The following is a 19,642-nucleotide window of genomic DNA, read 5'->3' as shown; positions in this document are numbered from 1 at the left end:
GCACTTTGTATAGAGATGTGTACATAGATAATGAGCCCTTATTAGCATAGAGAACAAGTAACATGCTGTCTGCTGCCTCTGTTGGTGACCTCTTGTAGTGTCATTTATGTAAACATGTGAGTGGTGTTCTTTAACCAGAATCAACATTAACCTGATGTTCTCTCAGATCAGCTGACTTGTGAATTGTTTGTTGAATGAAAAGCACAAACGTTGGATTGTAGCTGTTGATCGCTGCTGGGCTTTGACATTCTTCTGAAGGTGAAAAGGTTTTGAACTTTAAGGAATTTCTGGACATAAATGACTCCTTGAAAAGTTCGCTGTAAATTAACTCCACTGCTCAACACTTTGAGAATCATCACAAAACCTATTTCATGGCCTAACTAAGCTCATACACACTCCTAATCAGTGTATTATCGTATTTACCAAAGATGCCTAATGACACTGTTAAGAACTAAAAGTAAACCCATGAGTTATTTTTGAAAAATCACCAATTTTCATGTCTCATTTCAAAAATATCACCATCTCCACAACCAGTTGATTGTGTATCAGGTGTTGTTTCCTAACAAAAGACTGAATACTGGTTTTATGGTTCAGTTTAAACAGCTCTACTGTAAATGGATGAATCAAATCAGGTTGTTTTCAAATCAACTCTTTCATGTTCAGCTGTGACCCCCCCCCCCCTCACACTCCTGTTTCAACATTAAACCTGATTTTTGTAGATGGTTCACAATGCAGTTTTGTAGCTTGCAAGATTGAAAATATAATATAAATGGAAAATTAATAAAGATTAAAATTCTGAAGTAAACGTCTTTGTCTTTTTCTTTATTTGATTTGAAGAATATGTGTTTCTCTTAATGAGCTGATCTCAGGTCAGTTTACAATCAGTCAGTAACAGTTCATCCATCGGTTTATTCAGCCATGTTCACTTACACTTTCAAAACTGTAACTCAATAAAGAAATATTAACATGCCTGTATGAACCTGTCTATTAAATATCAGTTATTTTTTATTAAGCATCTTGGTATATTTAACAGCTTTGCCTGTGCAGTATGTCACCTAAGATTATTGTATATATTTATAGAATTTGAGTATGATTATACTTCAAATAACGCCACATGGGGAAAAAAATTGTTCAAAGATAAAAATGTAAACAGATAATAGACAATAACAATTATTGAAGCAGTAATATACAAGAACTGGGAGGGACTATTGATGTCAAATAATAAGAATACATTTGTAAATACAAACTTTAAAAATATTTTCAATGACAACCACGTTTTAAGTTATACATATAATCCAAACATCATGTTGTGGAGAAGAAAGAAAAAAACATAAATGTCAACAATAACAAACATGATAGAAAACGTGCACTGCGCCTTTAAGTTTTTCGACCTGTCGTAAAACCCGCTGCCGTAAACAGTCACATGGAGACAACATGGCGATGTCAGTTTGCTGCAGAGCAGTGTAGTTTCTGCGGCTTTGTTTCCTGCTGAGTGAGCGATTGTTGACATTTGTCCACTTTGTCCCACGTTGTGATTTGTAGAGAAAGTTACAGAGTGAAAGTTGTGGTGAAACAGGAGAGTTTCGTCCGGTTGTTGTCAGACACACACAGGTTGTTGGAGCACAGGTGCAGTGTGTGTCTCTCTGTGTGTGTCTGTGTGTGTGTCTGTGTGTGTGTCTGCATCATGTTCGTGCTGGTGGAGATGATCGACACCGTCAGGATCCCTCCCTGGAACTTTCAGCGACAACTGAACGAGGCCATCGACGAGGAGCTCAACAAGAAACTGGCCAACAAGGTGCGTTTGAATCCTCCACCAGCTCATCTGTAACAACACACTTGACAGTTTTCCTCTGGTCCTCAGCCCCACGTCTTCATTTCTGTCTTTAAATCATGAACTGAGGTTTAAATATGCTGGAGAACAAGGTGCAAATAGCTGCAGGTGTAAACACATCACACATCTGGAGTCACAATGATGTAAAGGGAACAAGCTGCACATGTTTGAGAAGCTGAAACCAGGGAATGATTTGGGATTTCTGCCTCAATAAATGGGTTTTTCAGTTTAATGAGCCTAAGTTGTGATCGTTGTACTTTCACCTTCTTTGCTGAGCTGTGAACTTCTGTCACATCCTCAGGTCGTCTACAGCGTCGGTCTCTGCATCTGCTTGTTCGACGTCATCAAGCTGGATGATTCCTACATCTTCCCTGGAGACGGAGCCTCACACACCAAAGGTAACATGGCAGGGCTGAGATCTCATTCTCCTGCACATTGTTCAATAAGATCAAATCTGTATATATCTTACAGTGAGTGTTAGGATTATGAGGATATGATTTAGATCTAACCCCTGATTTCCTTCCCCTCCTCCCTCCATCTTTCTTCCAGTTCAGTTTAGGTATGTGGTTTTTCACCCTTTCCTCGATGAGATCCTGGTGGGCAAGATCAAGTACTGCAGTCAGGAGGGAGTTCACGGTAACTTTCTTGTTTTTTAAAACAAATCTCCATAAATGTGTTTTCAAATCCAATCTCCTAACGATGAGAAACTCGATCTGGTTTCCTCTTGTTTCTCTGTGTCTCAGTGACGATGGGCTTCTTCGACGACATCCTCATTCCACCAGAGTCTCTTCAGCAGCCGGCCAAGTTGTATCCTGCCCTCAAGTGTTGTGATGTCATCAGAAGTGCAGTTTTTCTCATAACCTTCAATTGATTACGTTTATATAGAACTGTTGCACCTCCTCAGTCATGTTAACTTTAAATTAGAGTCGTCATCATCCTGATATGGAAGCAGACGCCAAAGCAATTCATTTTAAACTCATTTTTATCCTGCCAAATCATATTAGAAATTTAGTCGAGGAACTTTTCATGGTCAGGTCCAGACCTTAAAAATGATATACTTTATAATCATATTTATACAAACTTTTACGAGAACAGGATCTGGCCTCTTCAGCTCTTGTTCCACATCTTACTTTCACTCGAGTATCTGCAGCCCCTGATTGGTCGAGTCTTCCTTAGCTGCAGCATCAGCGATGAAGCTGAGCAGGTTTGGCTTTGGGAGTACGAGACGGACGAGGGGGCCCACGACCTCTACATGGACCAGGGAGAGGAGATCCGCTTCCGTGTGACAGACGAGATCTTCGTGGACACGTCGCCGACCGGCCCCTCGTCAGCGGAGCCGGAATGCCCGCCTCCACCAGGAGAGGCCGCGGCAGCTCCAGCAGAAGACGTGAAGAAAGAGGCTCCGTACACTCTGATTGTAAGAGCCCACCTCAACACAAGCACAAGTTAAACCTGTTAGAAGTGTTGCAGCATGTTTTTGATAAATGCATGAAAGTGTATTTCCAGTTTTGCGACCTCAGAGTCTTTGTAGTCTCTCGAAAGTTCATCCAACTCACATCCTTCTGTCTCCCTGTGCTGCTGATTCAGGGAACCATCTGTGAGCCGGGCCTGGGCCTCCTGTCGTGGTGGAACAATTAGCACGGCAGAGGAAGGAGAGGACACCTGGTGTGTGTGTGAGAAATGGACTCATCTGAGAGACAAGGGACATTCAGCTGGAGACACAGAACTCTTGTCTGTCAGGAGACATGAAGTGGAGGTGCTCCGAGCCGAGATGCACCTGCACCGGGACCGTCATACCGAGACTGTTTAGTAAATACTGAGCTTCACGTTCAACTCTGAAACTGTTCAGTTGGTATAATTCACATGAGGTTCTTACCCTGAAGTCAAAAGAAAGCAAGAACTGATTTAATAATGACATGATGACTTAAATGTGACCAACATACACAGATCACCAAATCTCACTCTAAGCTCAGTGGATTGAGCTCAATACTCAGTGTCCACTCTGCTGCGGACACGTCTGGCGTCCACACGCTGGAGTTTTAGAGCCGATGAGCTGTTATTAGTTAATTTCCTGTTTACGTGATTATCTACGCTCTGAAGCTCCAGTGTGGACGGGGATTGAAGCTGATATGAGATAAAACACTTGTGTGGACAATTATAGTTTAGAAATGAGAGAAATCATGCAGTGACATGTTTGTTGATATGAAATGATTTGATAGATGTATGTGGCATTTGAATTTCAAAATCAAGATAACAGGACACAGTAATATGTTTTTTTTTATGCAATATGGGTTTCATGTTTTGTTCTTCACATGTTGATCAGCTTTGTAATATTTAGAGTTTGTCTTTTCATCCCTCAGTAAAAGAGACGTGTCATCAGCGTGAGTGGTTGTGACCTGAGAGTCTGTCATTCTGTGTGATTATAAAAGTATATGAAAAGGGGATTAGCCTTTTAAATCCTTCAGTCTGAGGGGCAGTGAAGGACACACCCGCTCATAACACCTCTGCCCTCTGCACCGGGTGGAGTCAGCAGTCGCGTTCAGTCTCCAGCCTCGTGCACACACTGTTGTGTTTGTTGTACAAGCAGAGACGCAGTGAGTTGTGTTTCATGTGACAACTGCGTGGCAAGTTGATGTTTGTCTCGGTTGTCTTTTGTGAATCTGGGTCAGACTGTAAAGAGTTTCTCTCTGCACCCTCTCTCCAAACCCTGCAGAGACACAGCCTATAGAAATCTGAGCTTGTGAACAGGAGGAAATCAGTCACCATATAAATAACTAATCTTGCTGCAGGCTCAGTGGGAACGGTGTGTCCCGGTGTGCTCTGTCATCTCCCTGCACCGCAAAAAGGGTTTCATCCACCTTTCATCCACGTGTATGTGACGGAGGATGAAGTGAAGAATCCACAGAACTGCTGGAGTCCAGTGGAGAACGTTAAAAAGAGAGAGAGCAGCTGCATTGGGAGAGTGACATCGTGATGAACATCCTGTAAACACGAGGCAGAGACGACTCCACACTGAGCTCACTGTTCCCCCAACACATTACATATGTGGTGAGGAATGAGGAGTGTGAGCTCATACACATCTTGTCTCCCAGTGAGGAAACTCATTGGCATAATGTTCCTCTTCTCTTAACCTGAGCTAAGTGCCTCAAACAGCAATTTGAAAAAGGGAGGATCGTCCTCACCTTCATCACTTCACCCACACCCAAGTTTGCAGAGCTATTCTTATTAGGACTTTGCATTGATTTACATTCCTTACATACAGCCTAAGTAAACCGGTATCCTTAACCTTAACTGGACCAATTAATCCCCAACCTTAACCTAACCACAATTCAAACCTTACCACTAAACTTTACCAGGACCTTCTATCTGGAATAATCTAGGGCTAGGCTATCCTGTAGCTACCCTAGAACATCTACCATCACAAGTAGCCTATTATTCTATAGTTCAACATGGTCCTCACAAAGATATGAGGAGTACACACTCACATACATATACACATATAGTATTTTACTTATAACATCCCTTTAAAAAATGGGTGGGGACCGACCACAATGTTTTCACTCCTTCAATTTGTCTCTCTATAGTTGTTAACTCTTACTAAACCTTAACCATCACAAATATTGACCTAAACATTCTAACCTAAACCTGAGTCTTCACCCTTTAAACAACCCTTTGCATCTGTGAGGACCAGCGAATATGTCCTCACCAAGTCAAAATGATGGGATTGAACCAATATTGTCCCTCATAACTATACAAAGACACACACACACACACAAAGACACACACGCACATAGAGGAATCTCCGCCAGCTGCGCAGACGCAGCTTCCTCCTCTCACCGTCACATCAGGGTTTTCCGTCGCGCTGCTCGGATTGAAGACGATTTATTTATTTCATTAGTCGTTATATAACACACACCGACTTAATACACACACACACACACACACACACACACACACACGCTCTCGGTGTCGCTCACACGGATCGTCCTCCACCAACCAGCGCATCTAACACAGTGAGTAGCGTTTTATGGGAATATACGGTTGTTGAGGAGGCTGCAGGGTGTGTGTCGGTGTGTGTGTGTCTTTGTTGTGGGACCGTTGTGTTATTTCCATGCTCGACACCACAACCGCTATCGAATAGATCGTATTCACGTGTTGTGTGACTGAAGGACAGATGATGTCGCCTCACCAGATGTGCATGTCTGCTCCTCACGCACGCTCCTCACGCACGCTCCTCACACCTGCTTTTGTCCAACTTCTACGATCCAACACCCACACAGACACGGACTCACACCTTCACCGCTACTATCAGCACATGTTCATCCGTCTGCTACACTATAAACACAAAGAGGTGGAATGGAAACAATGGATCAGATGTTGTTTAAAGAAACAGGTGTGTGTGTATACGTGTGTGAGTATGAGTGTGTGTCTGTGTGGGTGTGTGTGTGTGTGTGTTTCATAGACAGTCGTGTGTTCCGCCATCATGGGACAGGAGAGGAGATTTGTCCCTGACCCGGGCCAGAGGAGCCATGACCCTCTTAATTCCTTTATCGTTATTTCTGCACATCCAGATGTTCTGATGCTGCTGTTCTGTGCGCGTGCGTGTGAGCGCGTGTCTGTCCCCTCGCAGTGCACGGGCTGTTCAGATAATCATCTCCACTACACAACCGCTGCAGTGTCTCATTGTATCATAGTGTTGATAAAATCATTTCTGCTGTACTTGTGTAGCGATAGAACAGATAGGAACACGTATAAACATGTATACAACATACATACACATATATAAACATGTATAAAACATATAAAAGGCTGTAGCCGTTCATTTGGGAATAGGGCGCTGACGTCACGAACGCACCATGGAGGCGTGCTGCAGCTGTTCTGACGTCACGCCGCGTGTGGTGCTCCATCTCTGCCTCTTGATGAGTGGGCGTAAACACACACACGCCCACACACACACACACACACACACACACACACACACACACACACACACACACACACACACACACACACACACACACACACAAACACACACACACACACACAAACACACACACACACACACAGTGGGAATTCACCTTTATGTGCTTATGTCCCGGAAAACTGTACAGACTGTACCAGCAAGGTCACCTGACTAGAAGGGATGTATTGTATATGTTAGTGTTGGATTAGATCCATTCCTCCATCCATCCCTCCATTCCTCCATCCATCCCTCCATTCATCCATCCTTCCATTCATCTATATTATATATTATATGCTACTGACTCAGTAAATCCCTTCACTTGCTTGCTTTTCTGACTTGCAGCTTTGTGCAGGCGCCTCCTCTCATCTCTCTGTCCCCACATCAGATCTAAATCCACATGACACCTCTCTGATCCTCCTCTGTTCTCTCCCTGTGGTCTCCCTCCTCCCAGCAGACTTGAAGCGACAGCGCTGACCTGGATAACCAGCGAGCCTGCGTCCCACACTGAGCCCGTCTCCTCCAGGACCCACAGCCACAGCAGAGGACAGACAGCACCCATCAGCAGCCGGTGGCCTTAAGGAGCAGCATCAGCATCCGACATCCCCTCCATCCTCCCCCCATCCTCCTCCTCCTTCGACACAGCCGACATGGCGGACCCCGGTGTCACGTCTCCCTCTGGGACCCCGCTGCGCTCCCCCAGCGCCTCCCTCACGCTGTCCTTCCCCTTCCTGAGGGAGAGGAGCCGGGTGTGGGAGCAAGGGAAGGAGCCACCTTTGCCACGGGACCTGCCCAGCCCGCTGCCAACCAAACGGAATCGCACCTATTCAGCGTAAGTATTTATTTATTTATCACTGAGTTTATGTTGAAGCATAGAAATGCACATAAATAATTAGCTATTTGTCTTTTTCCCTTGTGTAAATCTTGATATATTTCACAGAAAAAATATGTATATTTATCTGCATCTCACAGAAATGGATTCTAATTAATTAATAAATGCTTAAATCATAATTTATTGTTGTTTATAGATCAGTTTCAACAGGTTATTATCATATGGAAAGATCTCATCTGCCAAACAAACTCTGTGACAATCGTTATATAAATCATTAGTAATTGATTTACAGCTAATAAACATTGCAAGAGTTATTTGTATGGAGCTGTACAACTCTCTGTGACAGCGGTAGTTGCTTGGCAGAAATGCACCTAAATAATTTACTATTTGACTTTGTCCCTTGTGTAAATCTTGAGATATTTCACAGAAAAAACATTGTATTTTTTCTCTTTATTCATCTGTACGTCACAAAAATGGATTCTAATTAATTAATCAATGCTTAATACATAATTTACTATTGTTTATAGATCAGTTTTAAGAGGTTATCATATGGAAAGATCTCAGCTGCCAAACAAACTCTGGGACAATCGTTATATAAATCATTAGTAATTGATTTACAGCTAATAAAGATATGGAATGTTATTTTTATGGAGCTGTACAACTCTCTCTGACAGCTGTAGTTGCTTTGCAGATTATATAACATAAATGATAAGCTCATAAAATACAATCCATTGCTGTAGGTGACATACTGAAGGGCACTGAGAAGAACTCAAACCTCTACCAAAGTCCAACAGTCCTCGAAAACATCAGGCATGTTTAGAGAACTGATATTTAAATGTGGTTTCAAAACGGGGATGTTTGGCTTTTGGAGGAAGTTTGAACTTACTGAGAAAATGTTGAAACAGCCTAAAGTTTAAAGGAAGGAGTAAAATAAATAAGAATGTAGGTGGATCTCCTCTGACCCATAACGCATCCTTCTACCAAGTTTCATCATAAGTTTTTAGTTTAATCCTGGTAACTAACAGACGCTGATGAAAAAGAAAGCCTTAATGGTTGGGGGGGTAAAAGTTTGTAAAGTAATTATCATCGTCCATCAAATCATCAGGAACAAGAGTCCGACTCTGATTCATCTTCCTGCGTAATGAGTCCTTTTACTTTTGATGCTTTAAAATCTTTAATATAAATATTCCTTCATCCTCGGTCGTGTCTGACAGTTTCTATCGGGCTGTTTTTCCTCGTCAGTGATGAAAGGTTCAACTCTGTCCTGTTTACAATGACTCAGCAGATTAGTGCTCTCATCTTCTCACCTCCGTTACAAACCCTCCTCTCGCTGTGAAAAGGGCCTGAACCACGATTTGTAACCGTAAATCTTTCTGCCTGTTTCTATTCGCTGCTGGAACAATGTGCCCGTGAGTCACAGTGAGATGAGTAATGTGATGGTTAATGACGTGAGCTCTTCCTTGTCCCCCCCCCCCTCTGCCTGCAGCACAGTACGTGCCACCTCAGGTCCAGCGTTTAAGGGCGTGTGTAAGAACTTCTGCAGGTCACAAGGTCACGGCTTCATCCGGCCCTCCCACGGCGGCGAAGACATCTTTGTTCACATCTCAGAGTGAGTGGCAAGAAACACAAAACCATGCAGATCTCCCAGCAGAGAAACACAACCACAAGCATTAGCTGAGGCACAAATAGAAGCGCACACCAACTGGAAAACCTCCTGATGAAGTGAACGAGCTCAGCAGAAACAGTGTTTTATGTACAGCAGGTACTTTTTTCGAAGGGATGGCTATTCTACCCAACTCTCCCAGGACACAGTTGCACCTGCAGCAACTGGACAGAGAGCACAGCGACTTCTCTGCACAGGCGATTCATCAAATGTTCTTACAGCCTCAGCAAAAGCAAATTTGCGAAATATCTGCAAATGCAGTTGATGATCCAGTTCTATTTGAGCCAAACATTTTGATTTATGCTTCTCTAGTATATGTGCACGTGAAGAACGGCACTCTGGGAAATTGTCTCCTCCTTTAAAAGAGTAGTTTGATAGTTTCCCAAATAGTTGATTTGTTGAGAATAAAAGTCTCTCCAGTCTGTGTGTGAAAGACGAAGCAATGAGGCAATTTGTCATAACTTAAACAACTTAATAAGGGGACAGTACTGTCACCCCACAGCAAAAAGGTCCCCGGTTCGAATCCCAGCATGGCCAGGGTCTTTCTACAGGTTTTCTATGGGCTCTCCAGCTTCCTACCACTGTCCGAAGGCATGTAGACTGGAGTTAGATCCATTTGGAGACTCGGCTGGAATTGGCTGCATCTCCTCCCTGCGAAACTCAGAGGATAAGCAGTGTAGAGAATAAAGAAAACAATATACTTTTGTCTTGATTATTTATCATCTGAAGTTTGGGGACAAATTAAATAGAGATTAGACATAAATCTGCTGCTGTTCATCATCTCCTGAGTCACAATTTATTTAACTGCAGTAAAGAACACAATGAAAATCCTAATATTTCTCCTCATGTATCATCTTCCCGATTTTCTCTCTTCCAGCATCGACGGCGAGTACGTCCCGGTCGAGGGCGATGAGGTCACGTACAAAGTGAGCCGGGTCCCGCCCAAAAACCTGAAGGTGCAGGCAGTGGATGTGAAGATCACACATCTCAACCCAGGGACGAAACACGAGACCTGGTCCGGGCAGATCATCAGCTCGTAGAAGTGTCGGGCCTGGTGGGCGGGGTGGGGGGGGGTGCTAGAGGTTCCCTGGGACTGGTATCATTCTGTTTGACCTACACAGCACAGTGGGCAGTGTTAGTAAGTGCCAATCATTCATTCCGTGGTGGCTGGCGACGACAGAGCTGATAAACTGTCGGTTTACGACACCGAAGACTTTGCTGTGTACGTGAAACTGACCATTCATTCATCGTCGGGGGGGAAAAGTCACATGTTTAATTTATCTTTACTTTCTGTTCAAAGTCAAATATCAGATGGAATCATACAGTTACTGTAGGAATACAGGGGGCGTGACCTCTGAGTCTACGAACAGGATGGAGAGGGACTTCAGTTTCACTTCCCTTCTCTTGACTTTGTTTACTTCAACAGAGTTTCCAGGTTCTCATGTGAGGGGCAGATGACTTGTTATTGCAACACTGAACTGGAAAGAAAATGTTACAGTCTTTATAAAAACAACAGAGATAATGGAAGTAAAAGAAAGATGTAATATCAGGGTGATGATCCGTAGAGAAGCAAATCACGTGCTAGTGGATGAAGAACATAGAAATACAAATGCTAAACTCCACGTTGAACCCTCTTGTGACCTCCTTCTGTTGAGATGCAGGTCACCAGATGAAAACACCATATTGGGGTGATTTAGAAGCTTTATTTTGAAGGTTAGAAGTTGGGAATCCAGACAAACCTAAAGTGAGAGCAGGACCTGAAGAGAATAAACCATATGATGATAAGTTAACATAGTTTCAAAAACGTGAAGAAATGTACTCAGTTTTTCCTGTGAATGGAAAAGAGATTTTTCCCCTTGGAAAGAAAACGCATATCCATGGTTGTATTGTCTTGCTTGTGTTTATTTATTTGAAATATGTATTTGTGTGTCCTCAGATAACAAGCTCTATGTTTTGGGAACTACAGTGAAAAGCTTGCACGTCGGGAATTTGAACTGTGAACTGTTTTTGAAGAATCTGGAGCCACGAAAAACAAAAATATTCCTAAATCTCTTTTTCTACTGTTGGAAAGAAGTTGAGTCTGTGTGTGAGTCGTGGGGACGATGAGCTGCATTACTTGATATCTGCTGTCGATACAGTCACTGTCTCAGAAATGTTGTTTGTCATTCAGGTTGTGAACTTCACATCATTTCTGTCCCGTCTGTCCCATGGAGTCTCGTCTCATCTCATCTTATCTGTCTGTGAATCAGTTTGACATGAACCTCGGTTGGTTTGTCCAATCAGAGACCGCACTTTGTTTAGTGGGCGAGCCACAGTTGGGTGGGGGGTGGGGGGGGGGGGGGGGTGAGCCTTGAAAGAACATTAAAGCATTTTCAGATCCACAGGTTTCGTTGACCCTGTCTTTCTTCAGGTTGTCAGGTGGGATGATGCCACTGTGATGAGGTCACAGTGACGTCATCAGCCCCATGGTCATGATGAAATGTCTCTTTATGACTTTATGATTATATATTTATTTTACAAATTCAAACATTAATTCACATCACAACTTATTATCTTCACTCCTTCAAAGTCTTTAAATGTTGTCCATAATGATGTCACAGTGATATCATCAGCCCAACGATCAGGATGTAATGTCTCTTTTTGAATCAAAATCACTGGCATCAAAATCACAGGATTCAAAATAGTCTTAATTATAAACAAACACATAATACCTTTTTATATATTTTAAATGTTGGTCTCTGTGTGTTGCGCCCCTTTTTGGCTGGGATCAGCTCTAGCCCCTCCTCTAGATGGATTTCCTGTAAGTCCAAAATTAAAATGTATTTCCAGACCCTATGTGGACAGGACGTAAACATGTCTGCTGCCCTCCAGTGGTGAGATGGGGAGGAGACTCTACAGCCTAACCCTGCTGTAAAGTTTGGTTTAACTGGGTTTATAAAGAAGCTGAAGAACTGAAGTCAGTGAGATGTTATCAAAAAAGATTTATTACAGTCAATTGAAATATTTTTTTAATTCATAAATGAGTTTGAATCAGTGACATGTTAGAAGTGAAGCCTGTGTTTACATGATGATGGAGTGTTTACAGGCGACTTATCAAAAGCCTCCTATTCACAGAAATTACTTTTCTGACAAACAACAGAAAAACAGACGATTAACTTGTTATGGTAAAATGAAACTAGCAGTTTTAAAAACATTAAAAAAGGTATTTTCACAAAGACCCTTTACGCTGTTGTTGGAAACAGCACAGCTTGAAATAAAAAATAGCAACAGTCATCAGAACAGTCAGTGAGCAGATCCTGGTACAGCTGTAGAAAAGATTAAAAGTGGTCTTACTGCCTGACAGAGTCAGAGTAACTTAATTCCCTGGATAAGATGAATTAATTAAGTCAGTAATTTTCAGTTTTAAATATAAATACAACATCAAGCTTCTTTCATTTCCAGCAGCTTTGTGAGGTGAACACATTCGTTTGACATTCAGGGGATTGCACCATCAATAAATTACCTCCAGTTCAGACACGACACAACATCTGGAATGATTCATTAGTCCTCGACTCTCGAGGAGGAAATGTCTTCTTCAACGCTTCCTTCTTCTCACGTCCAAAACAGACTCGCAAAAGTCACCTGTTTAATATCATCTCTTCGTGCTTCAGTAGAATTCAACAACTACTGGTATAATATTATCTCAACGTTAGTGCAAAACATCATTTTAAACTCTACTAGAGTATTAACTTTTCTTTCGTAATCTCAAAGCGTTTTGTTAGCTTGTCGCATGCTACACACATTCCAACACGTCTTCTGGCACATTATTAACACAATTCTTCACGTAACACTTACTGAGTTACTGTCCCTTTAAAAACAAAACTTCACAAATCACCCCGGAGATCAAATCACCCCAAAAGTTTAAAGGATAATAAAAAAATCAGTAGTGGTACCTTTTAGTGTTTCATAAAAAAAACAGTCATATGGGCAGAAACCCACAGTTCAGAGGGGCTTGTGGGTAAAAGGGGGGGGCGTGTCAGGATTCGTTCGGTGCAGCGTCACAGAAAAGTTCCCGACAGATTCTGGCCGTGTCGTCCGGGCTGTAAACGGTGAAACCGATGGTCCGCGGGTCGTTGAAGATCTCAAAGTCGTTTCCTCCCTGCAGAGAGAATCAGAGCAGCATTCTTTCAGTCATCTACCACTGTGTCATGTGACCTGGACAAACACTGTAACACTCTGCAAACTCCCTCATCGGCTCCCTGACCTCGGCCCTGTCCAACATCTTTGTCATGCAGTGGAAGAATGTGATAACACTCATCAAGAGGCCTCATTGTTTGACCTCAGTGTTCACAGAGGAGTGCAGCTCGGGCCGCGGCTTTCAGAACTATCTGAGCCAAAACCGATAGGGATTCTGTTTTTTGTGTCCGGACCCAAGCTGAGTCCTCAGGGAAGCATGTAGCTCTACACTTCTCAACATGAACTTACATCTGTGGTCTCGTTGCCGAAGAAGTAGATGGTGTCCAGGCCCTCTCTCTCCAGCCTCTCCAGACACAGCCTCTTGTCCCAGCCCTCGGGGAAAATGTCAAAGCTGATGAGTCCACCTGAAACCAGAGGACCACAGTTATATTCACTCTCCACCTCTGAAGGACCAGTGTAATGCACATTCATCAAGTTGTTTTGGGGACATGTTGACTTTACAGTATATCTCTACAACCAGTCTCTTCCATATCTTGGTGACTACTTCCCCTTCAGCTCTGCAGAACAAACGTTATTTACCCCCCGAGCAGCTGATGGAGGCTTTTCAGCTGCAGCAGAGACACACAGCTCTGAGGACGTGTCCACACAAAGACACACTGTGCATGAAAACAACAGTGTGTTAATGTTTGACCGAGCAAAGACAAGTTTGCAATGTGTGATTTCAGCTCATCCTGCTCTGCCACTTAAAAACTCTGTTGTTGCTCAGCTGAGCCCGATGATAGCTGCGACCTTTCAGCTGTGGAATCAGGCTGAAGCTCTCCTGCAGAGTTCCCCCCCCGCCCCCTTTCCTCTATGCACTTCGTCCTCCCTCCTCCGACTCCACTGCTTTGTCTCTCAGCTGACACTTTAAAGAGCCAATAATAGGACTGAAAGCCTCACACGCCCCCACACACGCCTCCGTCCCAGAAGCTTTCAAACCCAGAACAGAAAGATCTTGATTCTTCTGCAGGGGCCTGACTTTACCTGAGCAGAGCTGCTGACACAGCATATGTGTGTGTGAGCGTACTCCACTATTACTCAACCCGATCATAAATCAATACATAAAGATTGCTACACATGTTGTGTTCAAGGACACAATAGAGGGAAAATACCAGAGAAAAATAGACAGAAACAAGTTGAATATGGGAAAATATCTTATCTTATCTAAACCACTATATGAGACATGTACACACACACACGTTTCAAATGGCTTCTCTTTAACTACAGACAAGGAGTTTTTCTGTGCTGGTGTCGGCCCCCCCCCCCTCCAGTTTGTTCTGTCCGCGAGGCCGCAGCACAAACTGCTGTGTGTGCGTCAGCGAGGGAGAAGAACTGAGGCCTGAGAGGCGGCGGCTCACAACAACAGTTCACTGTCCGCTTCAAGGATAACTGTATCGATGGCGTCCAGCTGACCCATGACCCAACGCCAGTGGTAAACAAGATCACAAGGTGCTTCACAGAATATAATGTATGTTGTGATGGACATGCAGATTTGGGGTCGTATAAAGCTGCTCTCTGACGTGCACTGAACTCCGGATGATCTCCTCACGTTCTCCGGAGACAGACTGAGACTCAACTTTGTCTCTTGAGGAGGTAAAACCAGCTCATAGGTGGCCTTGTTTTTCCAGCAGCTCAGTTAAATGACAAACCAGTTTTTCGTGCTTTGGAGGAGAAGGCCCTGCTGCCTCTCGCTCTCTACGATTGCTAGGAGGACGTGTCGGACGTGAGGAGCTGTCAGTTAACTATTATCCCTCTTCCTGTTTGGCAGCACGGCAGCAGTGAGGCGAATGGGAGACTGGATGTTTGCTTACGTGCTCTGTGAGGTGCTGCAGGCTGTTCAGGCGTCTAATGATCTCCGGCCTTTAGCAGAGAAGAGGATGAGGACGTTGTTTCATATCTAATGACAGAGTTCATATTGAGAGGGGTTTGGTGACATTGCTGTGGAGGATGTAGAGATTGAAACCTATTTGTTGTTCTCCCTCTGTGTTTATCTCCTTCTGTGCAGCTTCTTGTGTTTTTGTGATTTTCATAAACGTCTTAGAAACGTCATCAACACGCCTGTTAAATTGGAGTGAAACCTCTGGAGGATCTGCATCCAGCCCCTCTGGAGAAAGTCAGGAGTTCAGTGCAGGTCTGAAAGAGTCTCTCCGGATTGAAATGACGTTTGGTGACTTCAGGGGTCGACTCTTTTTCGACTGCATTACAGAAAACTTCTGTAAAAGATCATTCATTCTTCCACTCTCTTACCTTTGGTGAACCGTAGACCTTTTCCAGCGAACTTCACCTTCAGTGCTGCAACAAATTTCTCCCTGATCTTCTCCCTCTGAGGAGAGAAAGAAAAAGACGTGTGATTATTTAACACTTTGGCTCTGACGCTCTTTGGCACTGATAGACTTTGTTGAATTGATCTTATGAAATATAAGCACATGGCCGTTTAAACTTTGCTTCCTCTGCTGCTTTCTCCTGCCTCCATATCGGCTCTGTGGGCAATCAATGACCCACCTGCTGAGCTGAAACCTCACCATTGTTAGATCTCTCTCCCTCTCTCTCTCTCTCTCTCTCTCTCTCTCTCACAGAGACAAAATAACGTGCTGATGACAAAATGTTTTACCTTGTCGATTTCAGAGAACTCGATTCGCTCCTCCGGCGAGCAGCTCCGACCGATGGGAGAAACGTTGAGCATTCCATTCCTGAACTCAATGAACGTCCCCCTGCAGGTGGAGTTGAAATGGTTAAATGACAGTTCACACTTCACTGCTTTCTTTTGATCTGATCTCACTTCCTGCTCTATATTAAAATAAACAAGCTCAAACGTGGGTTTTTTTTATTGACAGGAGAAGCAACTCGCTCTTCCTGGTCTACTGGAAATGAAATGAAGATAAAGACAGTTTAAAATAACTCAGGCTGGGTTTACTCCAGGTGAACCAAAGAGAAACATTTGTTTTGCTTCGACAGATCAGTGCTGATAAGGAGGTTTGGTATTCAAGCATTCCAGGGATAAAGGTGTGTGTGTGTGTGTGTGTGTGTGTGTGTGTGTGAAGGTGAAGGTGTGTGTGTCCACTTGAGGGCATTAAGTGACGAGAGCTGCTTTCACACATGCATGATCCCCAGATAATCTCCTGACATTCTCCGGAGATGTGAGAGTTTCTCCTGCCGGGCCCCTGGTTAAACCTCTGGATAATCTCTGAGTGAGAACACACCAGGAGAGTCTCCGCAGGATTCACAGTGAGCGAGTGGGCGAGTTGTTGACGTTTCTAACACGTGACCAACGCAAAAAACGATAAAAACGAAAAGGAGGTAAGGATGTGTCGTGTGGGTTTGGTCAGTGTCACCTTTTCTTTGGCAGCTTGATGAGCCCCATGTAGCTGAGGCAGAAGTTGATCAGGTCCTGCAGAAGCTCCTCCCCGAGTTGGTTCTGAATCGCCTGCCGACATGAAAACAAGCATCATTAATAAAGATGGAATGCTCGGCTCTGTACCGTTGTGTGTGATCAGATGCAGAGTGCCTACGTGCATGCAGACCCACGGATTCTTCTCCACACCCGGAGACACTGTGGGCGGCGTGCACTTACATGTTTCGTGACGAGTTTCCCGTCTTTGTACTGCACCGTCCCGTTCTCGGCAAACACGTAGTCAAACTTCTGAATCACTGCAAGGGAGGAGAGAGATGAAACTACATGTTCTCACCTGGCTCTTTAACAACCTGCAAACTCAGCGTCCGACCTCAGCTATTAATACAGAGGAACAGAAACAGAACACTATATTTCCCTGGGTGCACGTTACACTGAACATTACACTGCCTGGAAAAGCTTTAATCTGTGTGACCTTCCCACTGAGGCCTGTGTGTTCTCTGCCAATCAGCACCAAGCTGCTTCAGCTTGAACCAGGATTTAGAAGACGATAATAACGGCTGAATTGGGATTATTTAGTAGATGGTGACACTTTATTAACTGATTCCTCATTAGTTATTATTATCATAACTCTTACTACATAACGACGTAAGAAAACTTTTCATTCTTCGCTTTAAAACATGTTTTGATAGATGATCACTTTATCCATGTATTGTTATTTTCTCCTCTGAAGTTAAATTAGGGCTCCTTGAGGTTCCTGGTTCAAATCCCAAATTACTCATTCTTCCTGTGTGTGTGTGTGTGTGTTTGTGTGTGTGCGTTTTCTTTGTGTACTTTGGCTTCCTCCCACAGTCCTTAATAGACTGTTGTTGTGAAAGTGGGAGTGAATAGTTATTTGTCTCTGTACGTCGAGATAAGATATCATTTTGTTATACTGCTCTGTGAGTAAGCCTTTGGGAAACTGCAACCACTCGGACTGGGAGCATCATGAAATATGAAAAGCTTCACCTTTGGCACATTTGGCATGACCCCCCCCATCCCGGCCTCTCTCTTGGCACATTACTGCCTCATATTTACTGACCCACAGGTTTTCAGCCGGCCTGTGCCTGTGTGTTTGTGTTAACTCAGCTGGAACGCTGTTGGCACTGCAGCGGACGGGTCACTGTGCCAGCGTGATCGGGTCCCTGGTAAATAACGGTTAACTTAACCACTGGGGTCGAGTCGCGTGAGCTCAGATGTCAGCAAGAGGCACGGGGGGTTAAATTTAGTGTGTTGGTTATTTTGAACTTTGGCTATGGACGTGCTGTTGGGAAACCGCTTCTAGGAATCCATGAAATAATTTCTTACGCAGCCTCATGAGATGAAACACAGGAAACGGGAGGATTATTAAGGCTGAAGTAATTTCCCTTGTTGTGTAATCATCGTCTGATGAAGTCGGGTTCCATTCTCTTTCCCTTCTGCTCTCAGAGCGTACAGTAAAAAGTGTCAGGTCACATGGTGTGATCCAGCTTAGTGAGTGACAGTGTGTAGAGCATCTGTTTTTCTTTAGACAGGAAGCAGGAAGCTCACCATCGTCTCCCTCCCCGAGCTGCTCTGCGATCTTGCAGTAGTCCGACCCGCCCACGATGCCGATCTTTACCTTCCTCCTCAGAGTCTGGAAGAACTCGTCCAGCTGGGGGTCGATTTTCTGCAGAATACACAAGTCAGAACACACATTTAAACTTACACAGAAAACAATGAACACAGCTGCAGGGTTCCTCTTGAGGGAGGTGTTGGTTATTGGAACAGATCCATAACTTACTACCATGTGGGAGAAAAGAGTGTGAGCTACACACAGGAGGAGGCTGCGTTATGTAATATCTGGACACAGACACACACCTTACCTAAGGTGAACCCAGGCATTCAAACTCAAGGAGGACACACAAATTATTACACAAACACACAAAAATAAAGATGATTTCTCTCCTTTAAGACACAACATTAATGGGAAAAAACCTAAGTTAATAGATTGTTGATGATATATATATATATTGATTCATAAAAGCACAGGAGGTGGTCACTTCAGGTCAGAGTCTGTGTGTATTTAGATGGGAAACAAGATATCAACCCACATGACCACATCACACACCTTCTATCAGTAAACACAGTGTGGTGCTGGTGCAGGGGAATGGAAGGAGCTGCAGTAAGGAGTTAAAACCGAGTGTGAGGTGAGGGAGACACATTGTCCTCTTGGGTTAAGAGTCTGTAACCAGGTCGGGACACGGTCCCCAGGACTGTGACAATGAGCAGAACTCACCTCTCTGGGTCGAGTCAGGGTTCCGTCCACGTCGAACAGGCACAGGACGGTTCTGTCCGAGGAGAAGCCGTTTGATTTCTCCATCTTCTTCTTCCTCCTCTTCCTCTTCTTCCTCTTCTTCTGCAGAGTTGTCCTTGTGTGCAGATGTCCCCTCTGATCACAAAGTCTTTCAGGTGCACGAGCGACAAATATAATAATAGTAACAAAATTGAATGAAATTAATCACGTTCACGAGCAGGAAAAAAAAGAAATCAGCTGATGTGAAGGAATAAATCAAACAGATGTCGGTGACTCCTCTTCTTCTTGCTCTTCTTCCTCTTTCCTCCTCTTTCCTGCTCGTCTCTCCGCTGCAGCTGTCTCGGCTCGGTCCGGTTCAGCTCGGCTCGGCTCGGCTCGGATCACTCGACACAAACACTCGTGCACGACGTGTAGGACGCTTTTGCAACAGTGTAGGGCAGACCGGCCGACAGCCAATCACAGCCGGGGGACGGGGCGT

General features: G+C 44.0%; 3 protein-coding genes across 4 annotated transcripts; 2 read left to right on the top strand and 1 right to left on the bottom strand.

The window, feature by feature from the left end:
• The first annotated feature begins 1,424 nt into the window (after nucleotides 1–1,424).
• Nucleotides 1,425–4,216, top strand: polr3h (polymerase (RNA) III (DNA directed) polypeptide H). Its single transcript, XM_061090611.1, has 6 exons — nucleotides 1,425–1,795; nucleotides 2,133–2,229; nucleotides 2,381–2,467; nucleotides 2,575–2,638; nucleotides 3,020–3,248; nucleotides 3,419–4,216. The coding sequence occupies exons 1-6, from the start codon at nucleotides 1,685–1,687 to the stop codon at nucleotides 3,467–3,469; spliced, it is 639 nt and encodes a 212-aa protein (XP_060946594.1). The 5' UTR covers nucleotides 1,425–1,684; the 3' UTR covers nucleotides 3,470–4,216.
• Nucleotides 4,217–5,713: 1,497 nt separating this feature from the next.
• LOC133023551 (cold shock domain-containing protein C2-like) lies at nucleotides 5,714–10,326 on the top strand. 2 transcript variants are annotated; one of them, XM_061090618.1, is made up of 4 exons: nucleotides 5,714–5,844; nucleotides 7,249–7,623; nucleotides 9,110–9,232; nucleotides 10,164–10,326. In XM_061090618.1, the coding sequence occupies exons 2-4, from the start codon at nucleotides 7,442–7,444 to the stop codon at nucleotides 10,324–10,326; spliced, it is 468 nt and encodes a 155-aa protein (XP_060946601.1). In that variant the 5' UTR covers nucleotides 5,714–5,844; nucleotides 7,249–7,441. The 2 variants fall into 2 exon arrangements, with proteins under 2 accessions (XP_060946601.1, XP_060946602.1); XM_061090619.1 differs by having other exon boundaries at nucleotides 7,246–7,623.
• A 1,926-nt stretch (nucleotides 10,327–12,252) lies between these two features.
• LOC133023540 (phosphomannomutase 1) lies at nucleotides 12,253–19,561 on the bottom strand. The gene is made up of 8 exons (XM_061090606.1): nucleotides 19,147–19,561; nucleotides 18,420–18,537; nucleotides 17,073–17,149; nucleotides 16,834–16,925; nucleotides 16,113–16,212; nucleotides 15,749–15,824; nucleotides 13,751–13,866; nucleotides 12,253–13,424 (listed from the first exon to the last, which is right to left on the bottom strand). Exons 1-8 carry the CDS (start codon nucleotides 19,228–19,230, stop codon nucleotides 13,302–13,304), a joined length of 786 nt encoding a protein of 261 aa, XP_060946589.1. The 5' UTR covers nucleotides 19,231–19,561; the 3' UTR covers nucleotides 12,253–13,301.
• Between the last annotated feature and the right edge of the window lie 81 nt (nucleotides 19,562–19,642).

Source organism: Limanda limanda, chromosome 17 (genome assembly GCF_963576545.1).
Source record: "Limanda limanda chromosome 17, fLimLim1.1, whole genome shotgun sequence".
In the NCBI taxonomy this organism is placed as follows: Eukaryota; Metazoa; Chordata; class Actinopteri; order Pleuronectiformes; family Pleuronectidae; genus Limanda; species Limanda limanda.
Note: the sequence above shows the minus strand (reverse complement) of the source record. Positions and strands in the feature narration are given on the sequence as shown.